This window comes from Plecotus auritus (genome assembly GCF_963455305.1).
Source record: "Plecotus auritus genome assembly, chromosome: 9".
NCBI classification, from domain to species: Eukaryota; Metazoa; Chordata; class Mammalia; order Chiroptera; family Vespertilionidae; genus Plecotus; species Plecotus auritus.
In genome coordinates this window covers 102277850-102304156 of record NC_137783.1, presented here as the reverse complement: position 1 = coordinate 102304156, position 26307 = coordinate 102277850, and the positions used below count along the sequence as shown (strand labels likewise).

The window sequence follows — 26307 nt, the reverse complement described above, 5'->3', positions numbered from 1 at the left end:
ATTTCGCACGACGCAGCGGTTGGGAACACAGACATTTTCGGAGCTGGAGCCGCCAGCGCCGGCGCCATTTTGTGCCTGTGGAGAAAGAGGCTCCTGAGGCGGCTGGAAGTGGACGGAGATCACCCGTGAGAGGGCGGCATTGCGTACCCGAGGTCCCCCCCGTGTCGTCCCCCAACCCCCCTCCGCGGTCAGCATGTGGTGAGGCCGGAGCCGCGAGAGAGCGGGGAGAGGAAGCGCAGTCGGAAGGGAGGCGGGGTGTCGAGAGCGGCTTCAGCTTCGGCGGCGGCGGACCTCGGAGGGGGGCCGCGGCGCAATGTCAGAGCCGACGCCGGCCGAGGCCGGTACCGCGGGGGCCCGGGAGGACGCCTGTCGGGATTATCAGTCATCCCTCGAAGACCTGACCTTCAATAGCAAACCGCACATCAATATGCTGACCATTCTAGCCGAGGAGAACCTGCCCTTCGCCAAGGAGATCGTCTCTCTCATCGAGGCCCAAACCGCCAAGGTTTTTATACACCCCGCAGCCTCCTATTCTTCTAATACTCCCTGATTTTAGTGTCAGCCTCATCCCAGGTCTCGCTTCCATCCAAAGGGGGACAGCGTTCCTCTCCAACCCTCCCCCCTCCAACTCTGGCTCGGTCTTGGGCCCAGGCTTCGAGCGTGGGCCTCTCTTGCGGGGAGGGAGTGGGGCGGGTGAAGGGTGGAGTCCCACTTCCGCTTACCAGCTCCCTATCTAGGCCACCGCATTGTAGAGCCCGACACACGCTTTGAATAGAGCCCTTTGGGGAGGGGGGAGACTTGAAGGCAGTTTGTGGTGCGGGGAAGTTAAGAGTTAAAAGCATTTTAAGCCCCTGGGAAGGTGGGGAGTGGTTCTCCCCCCCTTCCCCCCCTCTCCCAGAACCCTTTTGGGTAATCTGTGCTGTGTGGGTTGGAAGGAGGTGAAGGGGGACCTGGGAGCGAGCTGTCGGGGGGTGGGCATAGGGCATTGGCCCCGAGTGGAGCAGCCGCTTGTTCGGAGCCCAACATGGCGCCTGCAAAGCACATGATGCAAAAGGGAAGAGAGAAGAATCCATTCCCTGCCAGCCAGGCAGCTGCTCACACCCGTCAGCCCCGTTTTGGGGTGGGGGCGGCTAGATAGAACTTCCATTCTCCTCTCGGAGTGCTTTATTTGTCCCCCCAAATGGGAAATTGGGGTTGAGGGTGGGGTATGGGTGGGGGAAGGAGGTTTATCCAACCTGTAGGTGGAGAACTGGCCCATTGGGTAACAAGTACTTGTAGTTTTTTTGAAAAGTTCAGTCCCTCCTCTTCCTTTTCTCTTTTTTCCTCCCTTCCCTGATAGTGGAGACGTGCTTTTTCTTCACCCCTTGACAGAAGTGGTCCTCTGCCACCCTATATTTCCCTGTAGTCCTCCTCTTCTGTGCATTCATGTGGGAGTGATATGTCACTTAAAGTTACTGTTCAACTTGGTTATCATAATGAGTTCTAATAGTTTCCCAGCACTACGTTTTAAGTTCTTCAAGCTTGTACTTATGGTTTAGTTTTTTTTTTTCTAGTTGTTAGTGATTGAAATGATCAGGATGAGCCTCCTTTTAGCAGAGTGAACCCCTTTTAAAAGGCCACTTTAACAACAACCACCAAATATATTGTTTAGAGGCGGTTTCTGTCTAGTGTAAAACTGAGTGGTCTGACTAATAAATGGTTTTGAAATGTGTGATTGGTATTATAAAATTTGTGAATAAAACATATAAAATATGTATTTGTCTTTTTTATTTACCTTTGTAAGGTGTAGAATCTGCTTCCAAGACTTATTTTTATCTACGTGGTTGTGTGTTTTAAACAAAAGTCTTTAAGTGACTTGGGTTCATTCTTTAGGTTCCATCCACTCTTGGGTAAATCCATTCACAAGATACACGGTTTCAGGTGGTCCTTTCATACCTTAATTTAAAAAGGATAAAAAGTAAGGTTTTTTGTGGGTTTTTTTTTTTTAAGGGCCCAACAAGTTTGTCATGCTCAGTCTGGCAGCTAAAATATAAGCCTTCATTCTCCTTTTCCTGTGAATGTTGGTGTCAAACAGCTATTGTTCTTTTTTTAAAGTATGAGATTTAAAAAGGAAGCATTCCTCATACTCAACATCCTTTTTGTTGATACCACAAACATGTTGGACATGAAAACTTAATTTTTGCCTTGTTGAAGGCTTAACTTGACATTGAATGCCTTTTTAAAAAAATGAAACCACTTGCATTTTTTAAAAATAACATTGATTTTTAAAATCTAAATACCTAGTATTTGGGGGGATTACTAATATTCCACAGAGCCTAATATTTAGTAGCTCAGGTTGTCACTCAAGTTTCTTGCTGGGTTTTATGGATCCTGAAGATCTTCGAGAAGTGAAAAGTAAATGCTGAATATAGGGTCACATTAAAACTTGTATTTGTGTATGGCTACACAGAGTGGTGAAAATAGATGGACTATTTGCTGATAAAAGACAGCTAAAAAAATTTTGGCACACATTTCCTGATTATTTTTGTAAAGCCAGATTGAGGAAAAGATGTAAAAGTCACTTTGGGGAAATACCTTAATCAGGGTTGGGGTTGAGGGTGAGGGGAGGGATTTTCTGTCATTTGGTAGCAAACTGGCTTGGTTTTGTGTTTCTGGAGGTGGATGTTTGTGTCCTTATTTTCTAGCATCTCAGCATTGCTAAACTTAAGGATTCACACTTAATTTGACTCCTCCCATGAGACAGTAGCGAAAAATATTACATATAGGATTCACTTGTACAATAAAAAATTAGCCTACTGAACAGATTTTGGTTTTATAGAGAGCCTGTTGTTTTCATAAGGATCACAATGACTAAAATGGTGTAAAACATGACATGGTAAGATAAAGACACAGCAATAAAGCATTTGACATGTTGATTCTTAATTTACCCACATGCAGTGGCCTTGTGAACCCTTTTATTAGAAGTACCGGAAAAGAAATTTTTCAAACAAGGTTATTCAAAGGTTTCCTTAGTCAACTTTGGTTGTAGTAAAGGTTATCGGAAGCAAGAGCACTTCTACACACTTCTATGGGCAATTGGTTTTGTGAAATACGGTGGAATTGTGTACTGCAGAACTGTGAGCCTACCCTAGCTACAGGTAGCTATGGGTGTTGTTCAGGGTTAAGATTCCTATACACGGGGGATGGGTAAATGGGGATAATTTTTTTTTTTAATCATGGTTGCTCCTGTGGAGTCGGATTTAACACTTAGTTTATATGGTGTGTCTTAATGCTCCTCAGCAAGTCTGTGAACCTGCTGATGCTTTCTGGAAACTTGCTGTGCCTTCTAAAAGCCAGTGATGGGTAGACATTCCAGTTGGACTGGGGCAACATTTGTTTGCTTTGGAAAGGGCCACCTGTATCCGCATCACCACACTGGCTCTGCACAAATTTAGAACCTCTGGTTTGTGCATGTCAGAGGAAAAATAATTTCGACGGAGAGTCCATGCTGTGAAGAAAATCTTCAGGACAAATCCTGGTTTCCAGAGTCAAGTTCAACCTGACTTACATGACTCAGCGGCCGCTCCATCCAGTTTTTCTTGTATCAGTAACAACTTGCACCTTCCTGCAAGTTTAAAAGTGGTGTTTTTTTTGCCATTAACTTCATAAGTGAAGTATACTTGATTTCTTTGTACATTGGATTATAGAGAAATAATCCTAATGATTTTACAGGTAACAAAAGCTTCATAGACTTTAACATATAAAATATGCTTACGGAAATTAGGGTTTCTGCAAGAAGTTTGAAAACTTCATTTAGTCTAGGTACACCATTATAATTTAATGTGGGTCACATTATACTTGGATTGCAGAAAATATCTCCCCCCTACTTTTTGGTCACTTAAACCAGGTCTTTATCATATGAACCTGAAATTTTATTAAGCATTAAATGAGTATACTAGAGATTAAGGTTTTCTTAATGGTGATTTTGAGCTTATTTTGTATGCTCAGCTAAAGATCACTGTAAGAAATGACTACTTGATTGACCACAAATGTTTCATAAACGTTAATTTTAAATTATCAACAAAAATAGAGGTCTGTATTGTATGTTTAAAAATTCACTTTTAAAAGTATTTGGTGGCAATTCATTATACTAAACTTATCAGTTTCTTTTTATTCAGGCTCCTTCCTCAGAGAAGCTTCCTGTTATGTACCTTATGGATTCTATCGTGAAAAACGTTGGACGAGAGTATCTCACTGCCTTTACTAAAAATCTAGTTGCAACATTTATTTGTGTGTTTGAAAAGGTATATATGCATTTAGAAACATTTGAATTTTAAAAAAATGTGTTCCTGATTAAATAAATACTTGCCTTTGTGTTGGGTTTTCTTGGGTGGTGAAATATTTATTCTCTTGGACATTTACCAAGTACCATGCTAAAGTTAGTGTTTTATGTTAGATTTTTAACTCAGACTCTAGGAATTTTACAATACCCAAAGATTAGATGACTTTGCTTTTATTTTTATATTTAAATTTATTTTTGCTGAGGGTATTACAGATGTGTCCCCCATTTTCTCCCCTAGATGACTTTGATTTTAGATGGGCAAAAAGATCTGAAGCTATCAAGAGCATTTCAAATTTCATTGTTTACATTTCTGGTGTTAGGTTGTTGGCTATTCCTATCTGGAAAAAAAAAGTGTAATCTACCAGTGTGTCTCAACCTACCATTGATTCCTGAAACTTTTGTGATTTTTTTTTTTGTTTCCTCTTGTTATTAGGTCAAGTATATTTTATATGAATGTTCTAGGTATGTGTGAATAGTGGACCAGTTAATTGCCTTAGGTTATATTGGAAATACTTTTTAACCTCTTTAGTGTTCAGAAGAAAGGTTGATTAGTTCTAGACCTAGAGATTGTACATTCCTTCAATAACATTGTATCTGATAGTTTGGTAAATACAGTTACTATGTTGAGACCAAGGGATTTGCTGAAGTAATTACCGTCCTGTCAGGCTTTATCTTTCAAATTTAGTAAAAGGGCATTTATAAGATAATTAGGTTTAGAGATTGTTTCCTAACAAAAAATTGGTAGTTCTTATATTTAGAAGTACTTGTGTTTGGAGAAAACTTAAAAGTTGTCAGACTAGGACCGTGGTGGGCAAACTGGCTCGCGAGCCACATGCGGCTCTTTGGCTCCTTGAGTGTGGCTCTTTACAAAATACCACGGCCTGGGCGAGTCTATTTTGAAGAAGTGGCGTTAGAAGAAGTTTAAGCTTAAAAAATTTGGCTCTCAAAAGAAATTTCAATCATTGTATTGTTGATATTTGGCTCTGTTGACTAATGAGTTTGCCGACCACTGGACTAGGAGAATTGGGATTATTTTGAACTATTCAGTATCAGATTTTATTTGTTTGTTAGAACAGAAAATGTAGTTGCTACTTGAGCAATTTTTTCTCCTTTAAATTTCTAGAGAAAAGAAATACTGCTAAGTAAGTACATGCAGAAGAAATTTGGAAAGCTATATTTCAGATTGTGTTAAGGAGCTTGTTAATAGTAATTGTAGACCTTTGCTAAATACTGCTACCTGAGCCTATGGACTTAAGGAGAAGTTAACTGCATTGTAGAAGTTGGGGAGCTAAACCAACTTGGCTTCAGTTTTAATATGTTCAAATTCATTTGGGTGTTTGATAGAATACCTTTACTGAATCTAACTGGGCCTTAAGACCTTAACAGTTGATGAAAATGACCTTGTAGTAAATATAATTATTATCTGAAGACTTGAATATAGTCAAGGCTTTATTATCCTGAAGTTAAATAATTCAGTTTTCCTAAGTACAAGGTTTCTGTGATGGCTAATTTAAAAAATAGTTATGCCCATCATAAGCATGAGCAGTTAAGTTATAAAACTAAAGCTCATCAGTGGGTAAGATTTTGAATTTTATTAAGGTGCCTTCCACACCACAAATAGTTTATTCTGAGGTATGAAACCATATTGTATTGCAGAAGATGTATTAGTGAGATAGTTCTGTCTTAATTTTAACTTTATACTACCATGTAAATAATTTAAGAAATTTAAGCCATCAGGTAATAAACTGTTTCCTAATTTTATGGTCTTATGTTTTGTCCAGAGTAAGAATAACATTAGGAATGCTATTTTAAGACCTAAAATTTGGAAACATTTTGCACTTTTTTTTTTTCAATAGGCCTCTTTTATTTGGCTACAAGCAAGTAAGTGCAAGAAAGTCTATAAGTTTTTTTCCACATCTGCATTCTGGCCATAAGGGACTTTGAGGTTTTTCTGAAGCACATGAGCATCTGTGGGCTCTATCTGCATATAGTAGTTCTTTGTCTCAGTAATCTCAAAGCCAAACTTCCTGTAGAATTGTACTTTTAAAAGTAGAAAGATGCCTAGTGGTTTGCTTTCATGAAGGCTAGATGATGACAACTTTAATTTTTCTGATTTTTTTTTTTGAGAGAGAAATTTCTTTAACATTTGTAAACTATATCTTGAATAAATTTTTACTGTTGTACATATATTTATGAATGAGCAGTATGGGTGCTATATGTGAAGAAGAAGAGACTGATAATAGCTTTATACTTAATATTTAAAACATTCTATAGTGACTTAACAAGCCATAGAATTGTTCTGTTGTTCTAGGTGGATGAAAATACTAGAAAAAGTTTATTTAAATTACGTTCCACATGGGATGAGATATTCCCATTGAAGAAACTTTATGCCCTGGATGTCAGAGTCAATTCGTTAGATCCTGCTTGGCCTATTAAACCTCTACCCCCCAATGTGAATACATCTAGCATCCATGTGAATCCTAAATTTTTAAATAAATCGGTAAGTTTTACATGAATGGTGTATAGCTAATATTTTTAACTGTCAAATTTTGACTTCTCTAAAATTTCTTGCCAGAAAGAAATATCAAAAATAACCTGTGTTTGAAACAGTTTAAAATTTTTTTTCTCTTCAGGTTCACAGTACATGTAAACATATATTCATGTTTAGGTATTACATAATATACTTATTTTGATTTTAAATTCCTGAAAAGTTTTCTGTGTGTTTTTAAACATGATTGGCCATTTAAAATTATGGATGGTATTTATTAAGAGATAAACTCATAATTTTCAGTTCCCTCTTAACTTCCTTTTTAGCTGTGATACGTAGTTTTTTAACAAATAATTTTCTCTTATAGCCTGAAGAGCCTTCAACACCTGGCACAGTGGTCAGTTCCCCTAGCATCTCCACTCCTCCAATTGTTCCTGATATACAAAAGAATCTTACCCAAGAACAACTAATAAGGCAGCAGTTACTTGCAAAACAAAAACAGTTATTAGAACTTCAGCAGAAAAAGCTGGAGCTTGAACTAGAGCAAGCTAAAGCACAACTGGTAAGTACAGGAAATCTACATTTTAAATATTTCAATCATGTCTTCTGATAGAGAAGTAATTATTTTATGTTTGAATTCTCTTAACGTTACTTTTATTAATAGTGTCTTTTCCCACTTTTATTTCACAAATTATGGTGTATTTGTTAGAGCAAATTTTTATATCCTTATTGTAAAACGCGAGTATAAACTACACTATTTTCTTCTCAAGTACTTTTCTATTGGATTGCTATCTTTGAAGATAACACCTTAGTTTTGTTAACAATTAAATCATGTAGATTTAGTATCAGTCCCAATATGGTTGGTGTGGTGTGGCGAATGTTTTTGCAGAGTCTTGAATCTTTTATGAGCTTGTGCTTCATGAGCAGAAGTCAGGTTCATAGAAGGAGACAAAAGAAAAGACACCACAAAATTAATGACTCTAGGAAGATTACATGTTCATATGCATGAATGACCTTATACAAAGTTATTTTACTTGGCACTTAAGTTTGTTTGAGAGTGAGGAGGTTCAAGAAGGCAGAGTTTTGTATGTTTATTATTAGTGCCACTTTTTTCATTCTACCTAGAGATTATATTATAAAACCCCAAAGTAAAGGACTAGTAAGAAATAACAGGCCACATAAGTATATGAACTTTCTCTTTTCACTTTAATCTCCACTTAAACATTAGAAGTATTCAGTGTAAAAACAGTATTGAGTAAATGTATTGAATAAAGCATATTCTAGGTTTCAATTTCTTGATAGATAATTTGATGTTTTACAGTATTAACATAAACATTTACTTTGTATTGTATTTCAGGCAGTTTCTCTTAGTGTTCAGCAGGAGACATCCAACTTAGGTCCTGGATCTGCACCATCCAAATTACATGTTTCACAGATTCCCCCTATGGCAGTTAAAACTCCCCATCAGATTCCTTTGCAACCTGAAAAAAGCCGTCCAGGTCCATCCTTACAAATTCAGGACTTGAAAGCAACAAACCGGGATCCCCGTCTTAATAGGATGAGTCAGCATTCTTCTCATGGAAAAGATCAAAGTCACAGAAAAGAATTCCTAATGAACACATTAAACCAATCTGATATTAAGACAAGTAAAACTATACCTTCTGAAAAACTAAACTCATCCAAACAAGAAAAAAGTAAATCAAGTGAAAAAATAACCAAGAAAGAACTTGACCAGTTAGATTCTAAATCTAAATCTAAATCTAAATCACCATCACCTTTGAAAAACAAATTCTCTCACACAAAAGACTTGAAAAATCAAGAATCTGAATGCCCAAGGGTGTCTGATTTGAGTAAGAGAGATCCAAGATTAAAAAAACATCTTCAAGATAAGACTGATAGCAAAGATGATGACATAAAAGAGAAAAGAAAAACTTCAGAAAAAAAAGATAAAGATGAGCATATGAAATCATCTGAACATAGACTGGTTGGAAGTCGAAATAAAATCGTTAATGGCATAGTACAAAAACAAGATATAACGGAAGACTCAGAAAAACAGGGAACAAAACCAGGGAGATCAAGTACTAGAAAGCGATCAAGATCGAGATCACCCAAGTCTCGGTCACCGATTATACATTCTCCTAAGAGAAGAGATAGGCGGTCACCCAAACGAAGGCAAAGGAGTATGTCTCCAACCTCGACAGCCAAAGCTGGAAAGATTCGCCAATCTGGATGTAAGCAGTCACATATGGAAGACTTTATGCCACCTTCCAGGGAAGAGAGAAATGCTAAGAGAAGTACTAAACAGGATGTTCGAGATCCAAGGCGAATAAAGAAGACTGAAGAGGAACGACCACAAGAAACTACAAGTCAGCATTCTACAAAGTCAGGCACCGAACCAAAGGAGAATGTAGAAAATTGGTCAAGTTCTAAGTCTAACAAAAGATGGAAATCTGGTTGGGAAGAAAATAAAAGGTAGGATGTTCACATTTTAAATCAAGTGAAATAATATGTGCATTTTAAAGTACAGTGTTAACTTAAAAATTGGATAATGTTCATGGGGTGCTGTAATTGTTGCTTTATTTTTTCACTTAATTCTTACGACATCATGGGTTAAATATCATTATTACTTCTATTTTACAGATTAGGAAAGTGAAGTTTAGAAAGGTTTATCTAAGGCTGCATACCCAGGACATGAAAGAATTAGAATTTATCTGATTTTCCTGACTTAAGATCTTGTGCTTTTAATTAACTTTTATGATTACATATAATTATTTTAACCAGAGGCTTTGAAAAGGATTCTTAAATATGGTCCTGAGTATTTAAATTTTATGAAGTAACATACTGCTTTTATGGTTTCAGCTTACAACAAGGTGATGACCATAATAAATCTCCTCATCTAAGGCATAGGGAAAGCTGGTCAAGCACTAAAGGAATCTTGTCACCTCGAGCCCCAAAGCAACAGCATCGATTAAGTGTAGATGCCAATCTTCAGATTCCTAAAGAGTTAACTCTTGCAAGCAAAAGAGAATTACTTCAAAAGGTAGTTACCATGATCCCATGTAATCAATATTGTTCTTGTCTTAAGTTTTTTTGTAAGTACTTTTTATATTTAAAATACTTGATTTCTTTTTATCATCCCATGCAGACGAGTGAACGTTTAGCATCTGGTGAAATTACACAGGATGAGTTCCTTGTTGTTGTGCATCAAATTCGACAGCTATTTCAGTATCAAGAAGGTAAACATAGATGCAATGTACGCGATAGTCCTTCAGAAGAAAATAAAGGTGGATTAAAAAAGAAACCTCTCTTATCTGATGCTGAATTAACCTACTATGAACATAAAGCAAAACTGAAAAGGACACAGGTTCAGCATTCATTTCCAAGACTTGATCTCTTAGATCCTGATATTTTTGACTACCCTTTGACTGATGCCTTGTTGTCTGGAATAGAATGTGAGCCATCCAAAAGTAAACATGCAAGTAGGAATAGTGGAGCACAGTTTGACAGAAAAGAACAATTTAGTGAAAGAGCAAGACGTCTTTCTCCTATATCTGGGAGTCGTTCTTATGCTGAGAATCTTTCACCCCATGAGGGCCGGAGAAGACATGACGAGCAAGTCTCTGCTAAAGGTAGAAAGTTAAATCAGATTATGCCTATTGAATCACAGCAGTGAAGGGAAAATGAACAGCTAAGTGGGGATGGTTTTTTTTGTGACTGTTCAGACTACCTTTTTTTGTTTCAATTTGTTTTTCCCTCAGAGGGAAGGGAGTTAATATTTATAAAACCAACTATATGTCAGGTATTTTACTAGGTTCTTTATATATGTAATCTGATTTAACCCTTACAACAACCCAGTGAAATATATATTATCCCCATTTTACAGATAGGAAATAAGACCAGACAAGTTAAATAACTTGCTTTAAAAAAAATAATTGGTAAGTTGACAGAATGGGGATTTTTTAAATCCTGGTGTGTCTGACTCTAGAGGGCATCATTTTACCAAAGGCTGTTTTGATGGTGTCTTTTCCCTCCCCTGTAATGAAGTGAGATAGTTATGGATATTTTTGGATAAACATTTACATAAGATTTGAAGATAATTTTATATAAATTCAGATTCAAGGAAAATAATTTATTTTCTTTTTAAAAGGTGTACGAGAAGAGCAGAGGTCACCATTCAATGATCGTTTTCCACTTAAGCGACCTAGATATGAAGATTCAGATAAACCATTTGTAGATAGCCCAGCATCACGATTTGCCGGCCTCGATACAAATCAGCGACTTACAGCATTAGCTGAAGACAGACCATTATTTGATGGACCTAGTAGGCCATCAGTAACAAGAGATGGCCCAACCAAGATGATTTTTGAAGGACCTAATAAATTAAGCCCTAGAATTGATGGACCTCCTGCACCAGGTTCTCTTCGATTTGATGGGTCACCTGGACAAATGGGGGGAGGTGGCCCTTTGAGATTTGAAGGACCACAAGGTCAACTAGGAGGCGGGTGTCCTTTGAGATTTGAAGGTCCTCCAGGACCAGTAGGGACACCTCTGAGGTTTGAGGGGCCAATTGGTCAAGCAGGCGGAGGTGGTTTTCGATTTGAAGGTTCCCCTGGTCTGAGGTTTGAGGGATCTGCAGGTGGTCTACGATTTGAAGGACCAGGTGGCCAGCCTGTGGGTGGGCTCAGGTTTGAGGGACATCGGGGTCAACCTGTGGGAGGTCTGAGGTTTGAGGGACCTCATGGTCAGCCTGTGGGTGGACTTAGATTTGATAATCCCCGAGGTCAGCCTGTAAGTGGACTTAGATTTGAGGGGGGTCATGGTCCATCAGGAGCGGCAATTAGGTTTGATGGACCTCATGGTCAGCCAGCAGGTGGGATCAGATTTGAGGGCCCTTTGCTACAGCAGGGAGTTGGAATGAGGTTTGAGGGCCCCCATGGTCAGTCAGTAGCTGGTCTGAGGTTTGAAGGACAACATAATCAACTCGGTGGGAACCTTAGGTTTGAGGGTCCACATGGTCAACCAGGGGTTGGGATCAGGTTTGAGGGACCTTTAGTCCAACAAGGAGGTGGAATGAGGTTTGAGGGTCCTGTACCAGGAGGTGGACTGAGAATTGAAGGGCCTCTGGGTCAAGGTGGTCCAAGATTTGAAGGTTGTCATGCTTTAAGGTTTGATGGGCAGCCAGGTCAGCCATCACTCTTACCAAGATTTGATGGATTACATGGTCAACCAGGTCCTAGATTTGAAAGAACTGGTCAACCAGGCCCACAGAGATTTGATGGACCACCTGGACAGCAGGTTCAACCAAGATTTGATGGTGTTCCTCAAAGATTTGATGGTCCACAACACCAGCAAGCATCAAGGTTTGATATTCCCCTTGGTCTTCAAGGCGCACGATTTGACAATCATCCTTCACAAAGGCTTGAATCCGTTTCTTTCAATCAGACTGGCCCATATAATGACCCGCCTGGCAATGCTTTTAATGCCCCATCCCAAGGACTGCAATTCCAAAGACATGAACAAATATTTGATTCACCTCAAGGACCAAATTTTAATGGACCACATGGCCCTGGAAACCAGAGTTTCTCAAATCCTCTTAGCAGAGCTTCTGGACACTATTTTGATGAAAAGAATCTTCAAAGTTCTCAATTTGGAAACTTTGGCAATTTACCCGGTCCAATAACAGTAGGAAACATTCAGGCATCTCAACAGGTAAGTCTGTTGTGTTGTATTCTAAAATTAAGTTGTGTGGAGATATGAACCATTTTTAATGTTTTTAGGGTTTGAGGAAGGTCTTCAGGAGACAAGTTCATAGATTGGAAAGTTTTTAATGTACTTCAAAAACCCCACATGCTAGGGAAGTGGGAAGAGTGTCTTAGGTCTAAAATTTGCAATTTCAATCAAAAATTGACTTTGGCTATTCCAGTAACTAGAGAAATCTCTCTCTCTCTCTCTCTCTCTCTCTCTCTCTCTCTCTCTCTCTCTCTCTCTCTCTCTCACACACACACACTCACACACACACACACACACAATGCATGCACACACATTCACACTTTTTATTTAAAAAAAAATGTATTGATTTCAGAGAGGAAGGAAGAGGGGGTAGAGAGAGAGAGAGAAAAAAACATCCATGATGAGAATCATTGATTGGCTGCCTCCTGCAAGTCCCCACTGGGGATCAAGCCCACAACCCAGGCATGTGCCCTTCACCGGAATCGAACCTGGGACCTTTCAGTTTGCAGGTTGGCGCTCTATCCACTGAGCCAAACAGGCTAGGGCAGGGGTGGGCAAACTTTTTGACTCGAGGGCCACCATGGGTTCTTAAACTGGACCAGAGGGCCAGAACAAAAGCATGGATGGAGTGTTTGTGTGAACTAATATAAATTCAAAGTAAACATCATTACATAAAAGGGTGCGGTCTTTTTTTTTTTTATTTCAATAGTTTTATTCATTTCAAACATTTTAACAAGAAGAATGTAAACACTATTATAATTTGAAACTTCAAAAAATGGAGGAATCATAGCACAATAACATACCTTATATTGAAGATGGCAAAGGCAAAAATTGCCTAACAAAGGAAAGGTACAAAAGCCTTTCAAATTAAACTTAAATATAATAAAGTAATTTAAAACAAATAGAAAAGAACAAAATGTGTAAACAGTAAATTAAACATTTTCTTTAGTGCAACTTCCAAATTATGCCCGGGACGTAGATGTAGATGGCAATGTAGACTGGGTTGAAAGGTTTTTGGTCTTTAAAACATCAACTTCAGTGGGAACAGTGTTGTTGGTCTCCTTTTTAGCTAATGCTCTGATACTGTGCTCTCCAGGGGCGTGTCTCCCTACATCACCAGGATAACGTGTGTACGCATTCCCAGGGTGATGTCGGGGGACGCGTCCACGGGCATTACAAGGAGCCTCTGGAAGATTGAGAGGTTGTTCCTTCTACTGAATGGGCGGATATAAATCCGCCCACTCAGAAGAAGGAGCTGCGGCCGTGTTTCCCGACGTTGCCATGTTAACACTGCTGCTGGTTAAGGAGTGGAGGGGAGAGCAAGAGAACCCTCCGCTCTTTCGGCTCCGCCGGCTGGATAGAACAGCCAAACGGGCCAGATCGGATCCGACCCGCGGGCCGTAGTTTGCCCACTGCTGGGCTAGGGCTACACTTTTTTTTTTTTAAAGTGGACTATTTAGAGTACTTGTAGGTTCATAGCAAAATCATGCTGTGAAGTATAGATATGTCCCTTATACTTCTTGCCTTCATACCTGGATAGCTTCCCCATAATGTTTTTGTTTGTTTGCTTTAGGCTACAAAGCTAGTAAAGTATTACAATTGTGAGGGTGTTTAATAGATCTCTGCTACATTGTAGAACTGTGAGCCTTGATAAGCTTTAAACTAACCAGAGATCTTACGTTTTATTTTTTATTGATTTCAGAGAGGAAGGAAGAGGGCTAGAGAGGGAGAAACATCAATGATGAGAGAGAATCATTGATTGACTGCCTCCTGCACATCCCACACTGGGGATCAGGATTGAGCCTGCAACCTGGGCATATGCCTTGACCGGGAATCGAACTGTGATCTCTTGGTTCATAGGTTGACACTCAACCCCTGAGCCACACCGGCTGGGCTAGATCTTGTTTTTTAGATTGCTCTTTAAGAACTTCCTTAGTAAGAAAATCAAATTGTCCATGCTTTTACAGCCTATGAATATTTTTCTTCCTCTCCTACTTTGCAGCATTTTCCTAGTCATTCCAGTCAAATAGAAATATTTGATATTAATATCAACACAGCAAACCTGTGACTTCCCGCCCAAATATATTCATTTTATCACTTGTTGGTATTCTTTTGCACTTGCTGACACTAGGACAAAATCATGTTACACTAGTAGTAACATTGCATGGAAGAAAATGTAAAACAAAAAGATTTTTAAAATCATATTATAAGCATTATTTTTAAAATACATGGGATTGGGCCTAAATTGGCAGTTGGACATCCCTCGAGGGATCCCAGATTGGAGTGGGTGCAGGCTGGGCTGAGGGACACACACACACACACACACACACACACACACACACACACACACATGCGCATGTGCGAATTTTGTGCACTGGGCCTCTGGTTATTGATAGAAAGCAATCTTCTGTTGATATCCAGTAATTTGAAAAAACAATTGTTCTGCACAGATTTACTCTATTGTATGTTCTTTAAAAAATGATACTGTTATTGACATATTTAGGAGTGGGATTTGACTGAGTCTTGCTTGGTACATTAAACTGAATTGGGTTTTATTACATATACATACCACTGAAAGTTCACATGGATACTGAACAAGGCTTATGAATGGATAATTATTTACATGGCGGAAGCATGTAGAAGTCCTACCTCATTCTGAACTACAAATATAGTATTTGTATGCCTGCACAATAGTTTCATGACTTTTTCATTTTTTTAACATTCCCTTGATGTCTTTTACAATCTACTTTGTAACCCAAAGTATTATGGCCAAGCAAGATGATCACAAAAGAGTTCAATTGCTAATTAAAACTGACGTTTGATACCTGTGATCAGGTCAGGCGTTCTGGTCTCATTTTTGTTGCTAACTCTAGCCATTATGACTATGTATAGGTCACATCTCTGGATGTCAGTTCTTCTATTTGTAAAATAAGAGAAAGCGCGATCAAGTAAAGTAACTTGTATAAGGTCACACAGCTAGTTGTTGATGACCTGATATTTTCATGGTGTTTTCAACTTTTCAAAGAAGCTTCACATCCATTCTCAGTTCTTTATAATTTTATAGAACAGATTTGGTAAGGTATTATTGTTCCTTTTTTTTGTAGAAAGCTTAGAAGTGAAGTGACCCAGTCAGGTTACACTCGTAAATATTTATTATTATAGAAACCAGGCCTCGTGATGTGATAAATATGTTAAAATTTTACTTAAAATATGGAACAGATGTTCTCAAAACCAATGTTTCTTTTAAAGGTTCTGACTGGTGTTGCTCAGCCAGTACCATTTGGCCAGGGACAACAATTTTTACCAGTTCATCCACAAAATCCTGGAGCATTTGTTCAAAATCCTTCAGGTATGTACTTGCTGCTGACCTTTGTGTTTTTCAAAAGGCGAATAATTATTGTCTTGTTGAATAGCTACTGAGTTTGTTTACATTGTTGATGTGTTCACATTGATCCTATTTACAACTAGAGATGATTATTGAGGACTAGTAGCTCATTTAAAATGGGAGGCATGAAACCTATTGGAAGCTGGAAGGTGGGGGAGGAATGTGATACCTATGTTAAAGTGATAAATGACAAACCTCAGAAATCTCATTTGATATTTTATGTATATGTGTGATGATTCAATAAACTTTAAGTAAATACTAGGGATATTATATTGCCTTATAAAGTTGATTATGGGCACTCAAATTATAATTATACCCAACATGTTAAAAGAGTAGAAAAAAACTGTGTTTCCCTAGCCAAGTACACTGATAAGCATCTTTGTTAGTCTGGGGTGAAGCATAACAATATCGTTATGGGTATAATAACATATTGGACACAAGGGCTTTAAAAATGAATTTTGTTTTTTAAAATATATTTTTATTGATTTCAGAGAGGAAAGGAGAGAGATAGAAAAATCAGAAAAATCAATGATGAGAGAATCATTGATCGGCTGCCACCTGCATGCCCCCTACTGGGGATGGAGCCCACGACTGTGACCTCCTGGTTCATAGGTTGATGCTCAAACACTGAGCAACACCAGCCAGGCTGTTTTATTTTTGAATCTTCAGAAACATGCTTTAACATGGTACTATTCAGTTTACAAGGTTAGGGAATTGTCCAAATCATTTGAAGTAACTAGGGAAGTCCTAGCCAAGTTCTGGCTTATGCATTAGTTCTTAAACAGTATCATCATAAGGAATTCACTCAATTAATTTGAAAGTTTTTTGTTTTTAATTTCTAGTTTGATTTAGGTTAATTAATGTTTTTTGGTGTCATTGTAATGGAAGGGAAGGAAAGAATTTGGAATCTAAAGTCAGAAGACCAGCCTTAGTATTTTCACTCTTATTTCTGAATAGGCAGGTTATTAGCAAAAATCCTCTCTGGGCTTCATTTTCTTCCTCTCTAGAGAGAATATGATAAAAGTCAGTATTTGCCTGAAAATTTTTTTTATAAGATAATCAATGAGATCATATATGCAAAAGTATTTTGTAACTTAAGTACATTATATACATTCAAATGTATTTTACTTTAGAATTTAGTTTTTCTTTTTGAGTAGAGGATTTGTTGCATGGAGGTTAGTGTGCAAAACTGCAAATTTAAAAACAAAAATAAACCTATACATAGTGCGTTAAAATTATGAATTCATTTAGTCCTCATAGCAATCTAGGAACAATTATTATTACCCTTTCATAAGTAAAGGAAACATAGGTACAGATAAGCAACTTGATCATGTCACACACTAAAATGTGGGATTTCTAGTTAGAATCCCATCAGTCTGGTTCCATAGTTCAGGTTTTTGTTTTTTTCATAGTTCATGTTTTTGATCACTAAACTTTGCCATCTGAAGACCTGTAAATAGCTAGTTAGGACTAAGACAAATAATTCTAATGAAAGGTAAATGTTAAAGTAATGTGTGAAAGGCTATTGTAATTGATCTCAGGGTTGATTTATTCATTCATGTATTCAGACATTTAATTTCAATAGACATTAGTCTACTGTGTCCAAGGCATTGTGCTAAGTGGAAGAGTATGCAGTGGTTAAGAGCAGGGATTATGTGTATTGTGGATGCAAATTGAATTTCTTCTCAAGAAGGAATTTTTAGTGATCCATAACATTTTCTAGATGTGTAGTGAGATGCAGTGACATACAAATACATTGAAATAATACTTTTGTAGTTGAGTGAAAGAATCATAATTAGATTACTGCTTAACAAAATATGTAATTGTGAATTGATTCCTCACCAGTGAGCTTAAAGAGATAATTGTTATCTCAATTATTGAAGTTTTGATAATCCTCACCCCTATTTAGCAATAGTTTGAACTGCTTTGCAAGTGCAGTAATTCAGTAAAGGTCAGAGAGGCAGGTATACTTGGAGCCACATGGTTCATCTTCCTGCATTAGTTCCCCTGGGTAGTCATGGGGGTGGAGGCTGAGGAGTACTTCCACTTGGGCTTTGGGTATTCCCCCCTACCCCTCAGTATAGTTAGATGACGACGAATAAGAAATTTTAGATAGTTGGAAATAGAAGTGGTTTGTAGTGATGGGCTGCATTGCCTAGAAGGGAGTATGAGTATAAAGTATCTGTGTTTTTTTTAGTATTTTTCCTAGAGTATATTTTTAAGAGGTGATGATTTACTTACCTAAATGTAAAGTTCATTTTAGGAGCTTTTGATGTAATTAATTTATAGTCATCCTTAACAAGAGTTTATAAAATTTATTGTTGATAGGACATCTTCAAGAAATCAAGAAAACTTTTCATGTTTAGTATAATTTATATCTTTAAGTTCTTCTTTCATTTTGAGACTGTTATTTTTTTAAAGGAGCCCTTCCTAAGGCATATCCTGATAATCACCTCAGTCAGGTGGATGTAAATGAATTATTTTCAAAACTGCTAAAAACAGGAATTCTGAAATTGTCCCAGCCTGATTCAGCTACAACACGTAAGTGTGTTTCCATGCTTCATCTCTACAGAGCTCCATTAAGTTATACAGGTGTATGACATAATATTATATAATGTAAGTTATAAAAGTTCTTATTTACAATCATTGAATTTTTAGGGTATACTCTTTATTTTTTGGAAATCTAAAAGAATTGGTTTATAATAAAATTATTTTTAAATTTAGTGAACATTATTTTAATTTATTAACATTTCTATAGATAATGTACAGACTTTTTACTATTCAATGTTAATGTAGTTTTTTTACAAATAATTTGAATATTGCTGAAGTAAAATTTTGTGAAGATTGACTTTTACAAGGTCAAACCTAATATCACTTATCAAAATAAGTGATAAATATTTTGGCCAGTAAATAAATATAAGTTTAGAAGCGCTGAATAGACAATATGGGGTTCTCTATTGCTTATAACACTATAGTATTCCCCTATAAAAAAATACGTGGAAGAATGGTATTGAGAAATTGGTATATTTCTTTTTAATTGAAGAAGTTAATGAAGTTGCTGCTCAGCCTCCCACTGAAGAGGAGGAAGATCAAAATGAAGATCAAGATGTTCCAGATCTTACCAATTTTACAATTGAAGAATTAAAACAGTATGTAATCTAATTTTCTAATATAAAAAGGGCAATGACTTTATTAACAGTGGACATTATTATTAGTGCTATTAATTTTATCCCTCATATGCCCCTTTTGAAATCTAGGAAGCCTGTTTTCTTTTTTTTAAATTTGTAAAATACACAATATAAATTTAAGGAAGCCTGTTTTTAAATCCCCTTTTAAAATATGTTTGCACAAATATTTAGGCCCAAGGCTTCCCCCAAATTTCTATTTTGTCATATCTGTGTTTGGTGTAACAAATACAGGTGGTGTAAATATTAGGTATTAATAATGACTCATCTATTTTATCTTAATTCTTATTTTTTCTTCATTGATATTATGCTTTTGGGGCTAAGAGGATTAAATTTTTGTACTCTAGTATTAAAAAATTTTTTTAAAATCTATTTTCCCTTTATAAGTAATACTCATTGAGGGGAATTAGAAAATACAAATTAAGAAAATAAAATGACCTACAATTCCCACTTTACTGATAACCACTCTTAACCTTTGGTGCAAATCTTTTTATAATTTTCTATTGCCTATATATTAGTTATAAAAGAACATTTAAATTCTGTGGTTCCTAATATTTCTCTTATTTTCTTACAAGAATCATGCACGCACGGTGGGGCAAAAATAGAGGTTTACAGTTATGAGTACACAAACTTGTATTATTTTTAGTGAATTATTGTATTACTTTCCATCCAAACAACTCTAAACCTACTTTTGCCCCACCCTAATTTTTCTGATTTATCACGTTTTTTTCTTAAAAATTGAAATTTTATTGGAGTGATATTGGTTAATAAAATTATAGATTTTCAGGGGTGATTGATCATATTGCTTGATTTATCATGTTTAGAAGCCTTTTGACTTTCTGAAAGTGGAGATTTAGCTAGTTCTTTTACTGTTTTATCAATTTTCTTATATAGTTATATAACCATTTTTTATGAAATAATTCACTATTAATATTATGACACTATTTATTTTGTTTGCTGGTATACAAAGTACTAGTGTATTGTCCTTTGCTTTATTCTGCTATTTAAAAAATTATTTGGCATTCCTAACTGCCCTGTTTGTGGATTTACTTGCTCTGTATACAATTTCAATTAAAGTAGGGAACCTAGAATTTTAAAAAATGATTATTGCTGATCTTAGTTTCCCATTAGTCTTATAATTTTTCTTTTTAGTAATCCATACAATTAGTGCTTCTGTACCTCTTCCAGTATTCTTTTAGACCAGGGTGGGGCAGTTGAGTTATTGAGAACTTCAAAAATCTGAAGAGGTGAACTCTTAATTATTCTGCCATGTCTGCTTGCTGTGTCCGCCTTGATACTGACACTAGTCTAAGAACAGGCCAACTATTGCTCTATTAGTTAGCACATGGTCATTCCATTTTTAGCCAAAAGGAAATAAGCAATTAGGCCAGGTCTGTCAATAATGGGATAGATTCCATGTTGCATATTCACCCAAGTTAAGGAAAGAGTGTCAGTAACATTATTTTGTGACATAATAATGGCATCAGCATTATTAAAATAATAGAAAATGATAATATTTGTAATTGTCTTTTTTAAAGTCCATTAAAAACTAAAGATTCTTTTTTTTTCGAAACAGGCGTTATGATAGTGTTATAAATCGACTGTACACTGGTATTCAGTGTTACTCTTGTGGAATGAGGTTTACAACATCACAGACAGATGTATATGCAGATCACTTGGACTGGCATTATCGGCAAAATAGAACTGAAAAAGATGTTAGCAGAAAAGTCACTCATAGACGTTGGTACTACAGTTTAACAGTAAGTAATCCATATGTCTCTGAACTGTCAGCTTTTATTTTTTTTATTTATTTTTTAAAATCTTTATTCAGATTATTACAATTGTTTCTTTTTCCCCCATAGCTCCCCTCCTCCCGGTTCCCACCCCACCTTCTGCCCTTACCTCCCCCGCACTGTCCTCATCCATAGGTGTATGATTTTTGTCCAGTCTCTTCCTGAACCCCTGAACTGTCAACTTTTAAATTCTATCATTCTAAAAGTATATTAATTTAAATCAAGCATGTCAAACTCAAAGGCTAACATGGGCCAAATAAACAAGGTTTAAGTTTATGTTGGTCGCAAAAAAACAAAAGCTTCAATTTTCATAGAAACGTAGGTTTATTTCGATAGAGACATGCTGAATACAAAGGGCTGAAATAATGAGTAATCGTTAACATAAAATAATAAAACATTTTTACTAAAAATTAGTATTTTTTCTTGAACATTAACTTACCAGACACTGAAGAATTGCACGAATTAATAAGCATAACGCAAATAAACCTATTTTTCTTGTTCTCTGAAAGTGAAATATTTCCTGTTGCGCACACCAAACAAGTCAGTCCAAAGACTAATGACATGGCTATTGGCTGCTAAGATATTCGCTGCTAGTATTAGTGGAGAGAAATGGTGCGCCAGCACGTAAGGGAAATGAATGCAACACGATTATAGAAATCAGTCAGTGAACATTGTAGTTCGTTATTAATAATTATGTATAACAGGATATTGTAAAAATTAAGTTACGAAATTTTTATTAAAACATTTCTTACATACTATTATATTGGCTGGGCCGCAAAAATACTCATTTTGGGCCACGTGGGCTGCGAGTTTGACATGCTTGGTTTAAATAATTGCTGGGATCTAACTTGTGAATGTTTTGAATAATATTTGACCCCTAGAATATAAAAGGTTTTTTAAAGAAAAGAAATTTGAACAGTATGTATTTTTTGTTGTTGTTGAAATTAGAGTGGAACACAGATTTCTTCTAGGCCTAAAATTCCAAGTTGCTGTGACTGATTTTTTTTTAAATTGTACATAAAATTTATCTTGTTTAAATTTAGTAGTTGTAAGTCTAGAGGCAGTGGAAAATATTAAGGTCCTAAGTGTAATTAGTGGCTTTATGTTGTCTATTAGTTATGGGGCTCAAAGAGAATACATAATTTTATTTACTTACTTATTTTGACTCTTTTAAAACAAATGTTGGAAGAGAACGCATAATTTTAAATAATATTAAGGTATATTGTAGAAGAAGAAGGTACCCATACCTTTAAGTGGCATTATAATGAAGATATGCAGTAAAAGTTTAGGAACAAATGAAAATATTCTTCTTTTAAATCAACTCCTTTTAAGGATTGGATAGAATTTGAGGAAATAGCTGATTTGGAAGAACGTGCAAAGAGCCAGTTTTTTGAAAAGGTGCATGAAGAAGTTGTGCTCAAAACTCAGGAAGCTGCTAAAGAAAAAGAGTTCCAAAGTGTACCTGCAGGGCCAGCTGGAGCAGTGGAGGTAAGAAAAGAATGTTACATTTTCTACCTCTGGTCATGTCGCTCACTTAAACATATTTATTTACATCACTCTTTCAGTGATACTAAGATTTTGTGTAAGCTTTACTCTTCAGTTGTACTCTGTGATTTGACTTGGGGTTTTATAACCCCAAGTCAAATCACAGAGTATAACTGTAGTTATTTACGTAATATCTATCAGTGACCAATAGCAGTGAAATGTTTGCTTTTTTTCCATAGAAGAATGCAAAATTCTTAGAACTTTGTATCTGTATTATGTCAAACGTTGTTTAAACGTTCAGAAAACTCAAATTCTTCTTCCACTTAATGTTTATATATTTTTACTTAATGTGTTCTGTTAGTACATTTCATTTTATATTACTCCATTTTAGAGTTGTGAAATCTGTCAAGAACAATTTGAACAATACTGGGATGAAGAGGAGGAGGAGTGGCATTTAAAGAATGCCATTAGAGTCGATGGAAAGGTAATGTTCAGTTCTTTATAGGAAGCTTTAAAATTTTTTTGTAAAGGTAGCTCACCACTTTGAAAGAGAAATGTTTTTGTTTTTAATAAAAAAGGATATTTCGGAGGTACTGGAATTTAGTCAGTGTTTGAGTTGAAAGGTATCTTAGCAGTCTGGTTCTAGACTCATTTATATAAGAGGTTGCAAAACTAGTTAATGATAAACCTAGGACTAGGTCTTCTGAATCTAGTGAGTCTTTCTGCCTAACCACACTTCGTATTCTAAATTTCTATTTCATTAAAGCTGTTACTGCCTTGAAAGCATACCATGTTATCTATTTAAATGCAGAAAGCCAACTTTAAAGAGATAAACAATTGATTTTCCAAACATAGTTATCTTCTGGTTTAAATTAGAAAAGAAAATCTTACTAGAATAGCCATTAGAAATGAATATACATGTGAATATCTACTTACTTTTTTTCTTTTTGCTTCAGATTTATCATCCATCATGTTATGAAGATTATCAAAATGTAAGTTCTTTTTGGTTACTGTTCTCATTTACATTGTTATTTTTGCATAGAACATTATTGCTATTTTAATCTTATATTGTTAGAATCTGATTTAAATTTCTTTATTCCTTGCATTCCATTCACTTCAATCATGATGATGTCTTTTACTAGAACACTAGTCCGAGAAATGTGAGGAAAACTGGAAGATTTGAAGGATCATGAATAGGAATGGGTTTCTAGAATTATGGGGTAGCATTTACAGCTTTTTTCTTACATACTTCACTCAACCATATCATACAGGAATACTTTTTAAATGGTCACACATGAAATCTGAAAAAGATATCAATGTGTTTCCCTTAGAAATGCAAACATTTTTTTTATAGTGACCACTTTTTTAATCCAAACAATGGAACAAAACATACTGCTTTTCAAATATTTCATGGGTTCAGAGAGGCAGTTTTGTAGATATATGTAGGCCATCAAAAGATTAGGCTTTTTAGTAGTCTTGTTTTGTGGGGAAGCAGATATTTCAGTTGCATGTGGTATTATGTATGTTTCTTTGCCCATATAAGTGTCCTATAAAACTCATTTAATATACTTTTGAAGTGTAATCAGTACTTATATAAGGTTTTTTATTTTGTAGACATCTTCATTTGATTGTACACCATCTCCCAGCAAGACACCAGTTGAAAACCCTTTGAACATTATGTTGAACATTGTCAAAAATGAATTGCAGGAACCCTGTGAAAGTCCCAAAGTTAAGGAAGAACAAATTGATACCCCACCAGCTTGTACAGAGGAGAGCATAGCAACACCCACTGAAATTAAAACAGAAAATGATACAGTTGAGTCAGTTTAAATAAAATGAGAAAGGTATGTTTTTCTTTTTTAAAAAAGCTGCTGTTTGGATCTAGAAGGTGAAGAATTTTTTTATGTATATATAGACCTATCTATATAAATTGTCTAGCTGAGGCAGGGCCTTCAGCTATCATTTGGTTAATAAATACATTTTAGTATTTGCATATCCTACTGCCTGCACAGTTTCAGGTGCTTGTTGTGTGAAAGTTCTGTAGATGTGTGCAAATTTAACAAAATGAAATTGTATATGTAAAAATGTACGATTTTCACTTGTGAAACTGTAAATTATAAATAAAAAATATTTTTGCTACCCATGGAGTGTAATATTTATGCACACCATCAAATAAAGACAGTGTTTCTGTACTTTTTATTGGGTGAAAATGGAATTAAACAGCAACCTCAACATAAGATTTTTTTCTGTTAGTTCTCATGATTAAAGCAAAGTCTAAGTTTTATCCTTCAAAGGGGGGTTGTGAGAGAGCACTGCAGGACTTTTCTCAAATAGGAAAGCCAGATTTGAAAAAATTTTAGAAACAATAGGACATTTATGCATATATATATATATATATATCTCCAGCTATAGAGAACCATCCAGATGTCCATTTTTGAAAAGTATCTAATGAAGCAACTTTTATTCTTTAACTTGGACATTGATGCCATCAAATAATTAACGAATATATTTAAGTACTAAAGGTGACTTTTTTTTTAATGACATTTTTCAAATTTGTCAATTTTATGCAGTGGACATATTTCTATTTTAAGTTACAGGGGAGTCTGTAAGAATGTTCATTTGAAACATGGTTAACCTTTTTCATTTGTTGGTTTTGACTGAATTAGATGGATACCATGAGATGTTAATATTCATACATGTAATAAATAGAATGAAGAAACTTGGTTTGTGTCTCTTTATTTCTTGAATGGCTTTAGCTTGTGACTATTTTCTTCAGCTTTAAAACAAAGTGGCACTTATGAGCCTTCTATTGGAGGAGATAGGCATATAAAACTAATGAAACTTATAGTTGAGCATTTACTATGTGGTAGACATTGATAAACATTTTATATATATTCTCTAGGACTTAAAGAAAATTTTGTATGATAGATGGTATCCCCCAATTTACAGGTGAAATTGAATCACCTTAGGTGTAGAACAAGAACATAAAGCAGGCTTTGCTTCATTTTAGTGCACACTATTTCTATAGTTAAGAAAAATGCTAGGATAGAAATAGGCACACCAAACTACCTGGAGATAGGTTAAACAAGGCTTTACTAGTATAAAGGTGGTGATAGTTACGTCTTAGAGGAGATAGCTAGCAGTGGAGTCCACATTCCTGAGAAGGGTATCTCTGGAGAATGAACAGCAAATGTAAACATATGTTTTCAAAAATTAAATTTTACATGGTTAAAACCCAGTAACTTGGAATAGATTATGTAGTCTTGGTCATGCTAAGGAGTTTGTATTACACTGACAATGGGAGCCACTAGAAATTTTTAAACAAGTATATCCTAATCTGCATCTAAGGTTGGCTTTTCTTTTTTGAAAGAATATTTTCAAATATAGAGGTCCAGTAAGAAAACTGGATTAAGTATGTACTGGACTTGAGATAGCTGAACTTTTGAATAGAATATACAAGCATGGAAGAAATGCTGGGGTCTGAATTGAAAAATGTAGGAAAAGTTTCCTGTTGTGCTTCTTTTTGGGAAAACCATAGTTTTTATCAAATGCTTTAAAGTATGACTATCGCCCTGGCTGGTATAGCTCAACTGGTTGGAGCATTGTCCAAAATCCTGAAAGGTGGTGGGTTTGATTCCGAGTCAGGGTACATACCCAGGTAGTGGGTTTAAGAGGTGACAGATGGATGTTTCTCCCTCTCCAAAATCAACAAAAACATACAAAATTAAAATACACTTCAATTTTTAAAAAAAGTATGTGAAGTCAAACAGAAGGTGGCTTTCAAACCTAGTGTCTGTATAGAGATCCCTGGGGAACATTTAGCTTTGCAGCTAGGAAGGTGAGAGCACAATTAAAATAGGAAAACCAGTAATGAGGAAAACATTTCAAAGACTGGGTAGTCAGAAAAATATGGGAAGATT

General features: G+C 36.0%; 1 protein-coding gene across 5 annotated transcripts; it reads left to right on the top strand.

Moving 5' to 3' along the window:
* Nucleotides 1-25110, top strand: PCF11 (PCF11 cleavage and polyadenylation factor subunit). Of its 5 annotated transcripts, none has more exons than XM_080688647.1 (16): nt 1-505; nt 4158-4283; nt 6633-6821; nt 7177-7371; nt 8167-9281; nt 9669-9849; nt 9955-10045; nt 10957-12518; nt 15789-15888; nt 18346-18465; nt 18968-19073; nt 20686-20869; nt 22235-22390; nt 22779-22871; nt 23344-23379; nt 24002-25110. In XM_080688647.1, exons 1-16 carry the CDS (start codon nt 314-316, stop codon nt 24215-24217), a joined length of 4662 nt encoding a protein of 1553 aa, XP_080544773.1. In that variant the 5' UTR covers nt 1-313; the 3' UTR covers nt 24218-25110. The 5 variants fall into 5 exon arrangements, with proteins under 5 accessions (XP_080544773.1, XP_080544770.1, XP_080544774.1 ...); XM_080688644.1 differs by having other exon boundaries at nt 9955-10438; XM_080688648.1 differs by having other exon boundaries at nt 18971-19073; nt 24002-25104.
* Nucleotides 25111-26307: the final 1197 nt, after the last annotated feature.